The sequence below is a fragment of the Elgaria multicarinata genome, chromosome 13 (genome assembly GCF_023053635.1).
Source record: "Elgaria multicarinata webbii isolate HBS135686 ecotype San Diego chromosome 13, rElgMul1.1.pri, whole genome shotgun sequence".
In the NCBI taxonomy this organism is placed as follows: domain Eukaryota; kingdom Metazoa; phylum Chordata; class Lepidosauria; order Squamata; family Anguidae; genus Elgaria; species Elgaria multicarinata.
In genome coordinates, this window is record NC_086183.1 from 24327765 (window position 1) to 24336263 (window position 8499).

Below are 8499 nucleotides of genomic sequence, written 5' to 3' on the forward strand. Positions count from 1 at the left end.
CTTACTCAATTTGCAGTCTTTCCTGTGAATAGTTCTCTGTGAAACCAATGGAACTTTCTTCTGAGTAGACAAGGACAGGATTGCATTACGTATGATGTAACATCATAGATTCCCTGAATGAGGCATTGCAGCAAGATGAGGAGGAAGTAAATGCACGGCCTTCCATTTCATCACATTTCCCATAATAGTTAGCAAAGCTTGAGCTCGAGGTCTTCATCAGTCGAAGTCAATTCAGTACACAGTCATCACACTCACGCCAGTGCTGGTGGGAAGAGTCCTTCTGCTACTCATTGATTTCTGGCCTGAGGAGATCTGATAGTGACCCAGTAGTAAGTGAAATGCGCTCTGCATCTTCTCAGAAGAACCATCATTTTTAAAATAAATAAATAAGTAAAGTGCAAAGTGTACTGAAATTTCAAATATACTCTCTGTACAAAAGGCACCTCTCTTTAAGATAAAGTCCATTTATGAAAGGCAGAATATTACCCACTCTGTAGAGTTTAACCATGCGAACTGGTCATAATTGGCCAGTGACAAAAGAGTTGTTTATAAAATAAATGAAATAAATGACTACTGGTTTCTATATTTCATTAACACATTCAAAATCAGTGGTGGTAACTTGGGGGGGGGGCAGTGGGGACCACAAGGAAGGCTTGGGACTCTGTGATGTAGGTTGGGATGGGAAGCATTGGGAACTCCATTCCATTTAAAGCTGATGAGATTTCCATTCTAACATGCAGCAGCACATAGTAACAGGGTTCCCCCCTCTTCTGATTTTGGAAATATTTTCTGCATCCTCCTCCTCCACCCCCTTAGTCTTGAGATTTGTGCAAATGGTGATTTCCACAAATTGGACCTTTTTTCTTTGTCCCCCCCTCCAGGTCTTTAAATTGCACAACCCCAATTTAATCTTTTGCGGAAGCCCTTTTTCAAGTGAATCATTTAGCAGACTACTCAGCAACAAGAAGGGGTTGTGTATTTGATAAACTCTGTTTATCAGCAATCTTGCACATGTGTGCATGATCACAAGTCTGTCTGTCCTCTATGTAGCCCTGCAGAGGCATATTCCCTTTGGTAAATATCCTTGTCAGTTTCATCCTCTCCCTCCTTTAGGCTGGCACAGCCATATCCCCTACTTGTCAAAAACTTGTTTATTTCATTATTTCATTATTTATTTATTTATTACATTTTTATACCATCCAATAGCCGAAGCTCTCTGGGCAGTTCACAAAAAATAAAACCATGAAAATCTTAATAAAACAACCAACAGTCTAAAAACACAAATACAACATTTCAGAGCTCTTCCTTCTTTGCTTAGGACAGAAAAGAGACTGTTCGTTTAGGGTGCATTCCTCTTTATATTTAGACAGAGGGGGGGATCTTACAACTGGATGACTGAGGAATTTTGGGAGTTTTCTGTCTAACATGTACAGGATTGCATCCTTATAATAATATCCTTCCATTCAAGAAATCCCGTCATCCAGCTCTTGCATCTGGTTTCATTCCCCCCCCCCCCCCGGTATTCTGAAGTTTAGCTTCTGCCTAAACTGCTTACTGGACTAGATTGCACCAGCAATTTGCACAAGTTAAACATATTTACAGCCACAATTTGCAATTTGTGTGTGTGTGTTTGTGTGTGTACTGAGCTTTTCTTTTGAAAACAAACTCAAAGCCCCTGACAAAATTAAGAAAATATTTTAAAAGCAATAGAAGAGTTCAATTTACAATAAAAACCCTTATTAAAATGAGGTTCATAATTCAAATGACGACACCACAGATCCCATTCCAGCTCTGTCTAATGAGTTTCTTCCACCTCGAAGATAATTCTGACTCCTGCTTGTATCGGATTGCAAGCTGATAATTATTTTGCATGAAAACTTTCATCCCACGAAGCTCATTGGTGGGAGATTCAGTACCAAAAAAAAGGAAGTACTTCTTCACATAGCACATTGTTACAATATGGAATTCACTACCACAAGATGTGGTGACTCCTACCAATTTGTATGACTTTAAAAGGGGGTTGGATAAATTCCTGGAGGAGAAGGCTATCAAAGCCACTAGCCCTGATGGTTATGTGCTGCTTCCAGTATCCGTGGCAGTAAGCCTGTGTACACCAGTTGCTGGGGAACATAGGTGGGAAGGTGTTGTTGCACCGTGTCCTGCTTTGTTGGTCCCTGGTCAACAGCTGGTTGGCCACTGTGTGAACAGAGTGCTGGACTAGATGGACCCTCGGTCTGATCCAGCAGGGCTCTTCTTATGTTCTTAGGTTTTCATGCAGATTTCCCCCAAAATATGCCACAATTGTGTGCAATTTTGAAATGTACAAATTTTTCTCCCATTGATGAAAGTGTGCCTGCCTGCACTTTTCATACATATGCATTTTTATACACATTTCTCAAATATTTGCATATTTTGGACACATTATTTAATTTCCAGAAATTGCATCGTACAGCCGTTGCCTGGAGATTGCATTCGAAGCAACGGATGATTCTGGGAGGTGCAAGCTGAGTAAATTCTCATTAAAATTGAACTCAAATGAATTTCTCATACATCCCTAGTCCTTTGCATAGTGATCAAGTCCCCAATGTCTGGGTACTATGCTGAGTTGTAGAAGGAATGGGGGTGCTAGATCCTGCCAGGAAACTGGGGACATTTGAAGCTGATAATTGACCAGCTACGGATTCGTCAGTTTTGCCTTCAGGAACCTTGCAGCAATTCAAACAGCATGGTGATGGAACTGCTGGGCGTTTGTGGGGCATGGCAAGCCAACAGTCAGCAAAAGTTTCTCGAATGGTGGCAGAAGAGAAGAAGAAGATGATGGGGTCCAAGATGGTGTTGAAGGAGGTGAGGAAGAAAGTCTCCACCCTCCAGGAAGGGCTGTCTCCCTGAATGAAGCCCACAATGTGGGAGATATTGTAGGGGGCAAAAGCGATGGCAAAATTCAGTATAGTGGCCACGGCAAGGCCCACGGCCCGTTGCTTCTTATGAGGCTTGATGTTGGGCATAGAGGTCACGATGCGGATAATGTTGATATAGCAAAAAATGGTGATGATGAAAGGGAGACAGAAGAGGACAAGGCTGAGTTCCAGTCGGAAAGGGAGGAGGATCTTGAGCTGGTTTGGGGTGAAGTTCTGGTAGCATGTGTAGCTGTACTCAGGTTTCCACTGGTTCCCATAACCATATTCCACACCAAAAACGATGCTGGCACAGTGGGAACAGGCCACCAACCAGATAATGAGGCTGGCCAGTCTGGCATAAGTTGGCCTGCGGCTAAACTTGTGCTTGACAGGGTAGGCGATGCACAGGTAGCGTTCTGCACTGACCGCCACGAGGAAGAGGGTGCTGAGATAGATGCTGCTGTAGAAAAGGAAGTTGGTGAATGGGCAAAGGAAGGCAGGGAGAGGCCATGTCATGTCATAGGTGGCTTCAACCATCTTGAAGGGCAGAAAGGTCAGAAGGAAAAGGTCAGAGATGGTCAAGTTGAGCAAGAGGATGTCTATGGGGACCGGCTTCTGGCGGACTTTCCTCAGGAACGAGTAGCAGGCCAGAAGGTTGGCTGGGAGACCTATCACAAAGACAGTGATGTAGATTGCAAGGACAACACTTTTGGGAGTCATCCTCTCAGGGTCTGTAAAGGAAGGGAGAGGTAATTAGACATGAAAATACCAGGAAAGGTGTTCCTCATCTTTCAAGAATAACATCAAGCAAATGAGTGCAGTTGCCGTCTTTTTGTATATCATTCAGTGATGTCTATCTTGTCTCCAGAGATGTTTTGAGTCCATTCTTTAGTAAAAGCAAATAAGGTCCCCCAAGTATTAGACAGTAGACATTCACATATACCAGCAATGTACAGACTTCATATCTTCAGGTTCCCCTTCATACATGAGGTCATCTGACATGAAACCATCAAACGACGTTGCAGTGGATTCTGGGCTAAATTGCAGGGTGCATGCTCAGTTCATGCAGGACACAGGCTAGGCCTATTCAGCTTTGCCACAGTCCCATAGACAGTGAGTTCTGCAAGATTGATAATGATGGGTTTTCTCATCCCGGGGTGGTATACTGCATTTCTTTAGAACACAGATCGAAAACGATTGATATACACCATAACAAAGAAATGGGATGAAATGGTAGTACATCTACATATAGGATATAATGGTAGATATATAATGACTATGATAGTGCTGGAGTTCAGTCCTCATAGCTGCATAACATGGCCCTGGGTTAAGGGGGAGTCAGCTGAAGTCCATTCCACCATTATAACCAAAAAATGAGGGTAGTATGTTCTATGGTTTATATGGAGAAAACAGCTCATCAGATTGATCAAAAAATTGGCAGTGCAAGAGAGGATGGTTTGAGCATGGTGGTCTGTGCTGATTTTGAGATAGGAGTAGAATGAAATTGCTTTTTTGTTGGAGTTTACATTTTGACAAGGACCCACCAGTCTGAAGCTCTTTTTTGGGACATGGGAGAGGACGTAGAATGGAACATGAGTGCAGCACTTTGTTGAAATGCCAGCATGTCAACCGTTTTCGACCATGGTGAGCCACCCTAGGGAAATTCTTTCTGAGGGGACTGTGAGGAGAGAAATGGAGAAAGAAAGTTTAAAGGAAGGTTCTGCCCTTTCCCTAGTTACCAGACTGTATATATTTGACAACCAACTGCCAGCTGCTGAGGCCTGCAGTTAGCTTCAAGTCCCAGAGCCAACAGTTAGAGACAGGTTTAATTTTAAGAAATTACCTACCTTGGTTGGTTGCCAAGCATCAACTGACTACTACCTGGGGCAGAACCTTTCTTTACAATCTCTGTATTCTTCTCTCTCCTCACAGTTGCCAGAAACAATTTCCCAGTGGTCCAGGACTCAGAAATAATAACCCCGTAAGCCTGAAAGTGTAAGTTACGGACCGTTGCTTAAGGAACCACTGCTGTTTGGTAATTGGGCAATGAGCAGAATACAGTTCCTGCTGCTCTCCTTCCTGGTCTTTACTTGGTCTCCTCAGGCTGCCTTTCCCTCTTTCTGCCTTACCATATTCACAGTTTCCTCAGAACCTCTTTTCTCAATCTCTGTCTCCTTTTATCTCCCCACAGTCTCCTCAGAATTCATTTAAAACACTATCTTCCAAACTGTCCAGACTTCTTGAAGTTGGATATGATTGACATCTACTAGCCCCAAAGGTCCAGGCATATAGAACTGTAAGCACAATCTTCTCAAAATGCAATTCAATTCAATTAACAAAAAGCCTTTCAGCTAAACCTGTTATATTAAGGGCCTTCCATGTTCACTCAAGCTCCAAAATGGCAACAAATTGTAGTTGGGGACAGAGAGAGAGAGAGAGAGAGAGAGAGAGAGAGAGAGTTATTTTAAAGAACTTTTTGAGTTTATGGAACAAGAAGGATTCAGGTTTTGGATTTCATACTGAACTGCATCATATTGCAAACTTTGGGGGGATCTACACTACTGCTTTTAAAGTGCTTTAAAGCACTTTGAAAACGTTTTGAAAACTGTATATGCAGTGTGTCCTGGGCCCAAACAGGGGTCAAAACTGTTATAAAGCACTTTAAAGTGCTTTAAAGCAGTAGTGTAGATCCCCCCGTGTCAAATGGAAGCCAGCTAGTTTTCCTGAGGCAACCAGGGAAGATTGTTTAGGATTATTTCTGGAACTGTTCAGATCAATGAAACTAACAGAAGGGAATTCTGCTGACCTGTTCTATTCTGGAAATCAGAAAAATACTTTTCTGTTGTTTTAAAGTATCCCTTTACATGTATGAACATAAGAAGGTCCCTGCTGTATCAGACCAAGGGTCCATCTAGTCCAGCACTCTGTTCACACAGTGGCAACCAGCCATCGACCAGGAACCAACAAGGCAGGACATAGTGCAACAGTACCCTCCCACCCATGTTCCCCAACAAGAGGTGCACACAGGCTTACAGCCTCTGAACTGGAGGTAGCAGTTAACTATCAGGGCTAGCAGCCATTGATAGCCTTCTCCTCCAGGAATTTATCCAAGCCGGCTTTAAAGCAACCCAAATTGTGGTAGTGAATTCCATAGTTTAACTACATGCTGTGTGAAGAAGTACTTATAGGAACATTAGACCATGTATGTTGGAAAAGGTTTTCATATTTCACACAGTTTGAATTTCAGTTCTGAAATGTTACTGAAGTTTAAGTGCCAGTGAATTTTTGTTTTCTTCACATGAAAGAAAAGGAATTCCACTAACAGTATCCCTCAGAAAAGAAGGCATTCTTCTGAACATGTTTTGAGCAAATATATTGGATTCGATCCAGACTTAGTCAAACTTAGACTAGACAGATTGAAATCAATAGGACTTAAGTTAGCCAGCAGTAACAATCCACATATATAGTATTACTATAGTAATTCATATTTGAAAATATTGAATTCAACCCTTTGGAGGAATGGACTCTTGCCCACATTTCTTTCTATCAAGTAATCCTCATTAGTTTTTATTAATTACAACTCTTCATTTTTTCTGTTTCTTGAAAGTTTGCTATATCAATTCCTCAAGCATTTTCTGATCTTACTTGTATTCTAGTGAAACACTCTGTTTGATTTGCATGGAGGGATAGAATCACAACCTACCAGAGATGATCCACTGACTGTACTGAAGCTGGTCTTCCAAAAGTATGTGGTTGGGCACTGTGAAGTGTCTGCCTGGAACAGGAAAGAGAGAGCCGTTATGTGATGTTTTCAAGGAAATGAAGTCATCAGGAGAAAAAGGAACTCATCGCCAGTGGCAACAACGGTTTAACAGGACGGGAAAGTCAATTTCTGTGACGCTGCAAAGTTCCATGTTGTGAAACCTTTAGTGGAAAAAAGGTCCAATTCCCTACATCGCTCGTAAAGATTGTCTATGTTGACCCCAAATACTCCACAATGACATAAAACAGTCATTCCCATAGACAATGTTAAGAGTACAATTAGGATAAAGTTCCCATTAACATTCCAAGGGAAGATTGGATGGTGCTTTGGTCCATCTAGCCCAGTAATGTGGACAGTGTCAGCTGCTCTCTAGGACTTCAAATAGGAGTATGTCCAGCTCTACCTAGAGATGCCAGGAATAGAACCCGGGGCCTTCTGAATGTAAAGCAAGTGTACTGCCATTGAGCTACATCTATTTCCACTGAGCCATCAAATCAACTCTTGTTTATCACTTGTCTGTCACTTATGATGGATGGAACAAATCTGTCAGTTTCAGTTTCTCTCAGTTGCCCAAATTTCTGATTTTAAATTAAGCTGTCTCGAACTTTGAGAGGTGTTTTTTGGGTGTTTAAAAAAGAAGTTTTCATAAAAAATTGTATGCACTGTTGTGGGCATTTGTCCTGGGACATTTGGCTAATATATACATTTTTGCAAGCACTTCCCCTGATTTAATGAATTTTTCACTAATAGAAATGTTTTTTGTATAACCATTGTATCCATTTCTGAATAGGTAACTGCATTATCAAATTCAGAAAAGTGCAAATTAGGTGGCATTTTGATTGGGATATTGGTTAAATTTATTATTATTATTATTATTATTATTATTATTATTATTATTATTATTATTATTATTTACATTTCTATACCACCCCATAGCTGAAGCTCTCTGGGCAGTTTATGTAAGATTAAAATTTATTCTCTCTCTCTCTCTCTCCCATACACAATCACATGCACATCACTTAGTCCTCCTATCAGCTGGGGGTGGGGGCAGGAAGAAAAGAGGATGAATCATCTCCTTTGTGTCTTGATGACTCTCACTTATCAGACTGTTTTCTTGTGCTATTTCCTAGTCATTCTAGGCCATCATTCCCTCTATTTGTGATGTTCAGGGAGTGGGTGTCATTCCTTATTTAGACAAAACACACAGCCCATGCACATGTTACTCCACTGCTGAAATCTCTTCATTGGCTTCCAATTCACTTCAGAATCCAATATATTATAAACTTCTCCTGTTGACCTACAAAGCTTTCCACTGTCTAGCTCCTTCCTATCTCTCCTCTCTCATCTCACACTATTGCCCCGCTCGTGCTCTTCGCTCCTCTGATGCCATGTTTCTCGCCTGCCCAAGGGTCTCTACTTCCCTTGCTCGGCTTCGTCCATTTTCTTCTGCTGCCCCTTACGCCTGGAACGCTCTTCCAGAACATTTGAGAACTACAAGTTCAACCGCAGCTTTTAAAGCTCAGCTAAAAACTTTTCTTTTTCCTAAAGCTTTTAAAAATTGATTTTATTTTGACTTTATACTTTTAGTTTTACCCTACCCGGTGCCTGTTTACACTTCCCTGTGCCTGTTTGCATTCTCTTTCCCTCCTTATTGTTTACTACAACTTTACTAGATTGTAAGCCTATGCGGCAGGGTCTTGCTATTTACTGTGTAATCTGTACAGCACCATGTACATTGATGGTGCTATATAAATAAATAAATAAATAAATAAATAAATAAATAAATAAATAAATAATAATAACTGTTTACCCTACCCTGTGCCTGTTTGCATTCTCTTC

The 8499-nt window shown here is 41.3% G+C and overlaps 1 protein-coding gene across 1 annotated transcript; it reads right to left on the reverse strand.

Annotated features, from left to right (window-relative positions):
* Positions 1–2563: 2563 nt before the first annotated feature.
* LOC134408165 (free fatty acid receptor 2-like) lies at positions 2564–3617 on the reverse strand. The gene has a single exon (XM_063140314.1). The coding sequence runs from the start codon at positions 3615–3617 to the stop codon at positions 2574–2576; it is 1044 nt and encodes a 347-aa protein (XP_062996384.1). The 3' UTR covers positions 2564–2573.
* Between the last annotated feature and the right edge of the window lie 4882 nt (positions 3618–8499).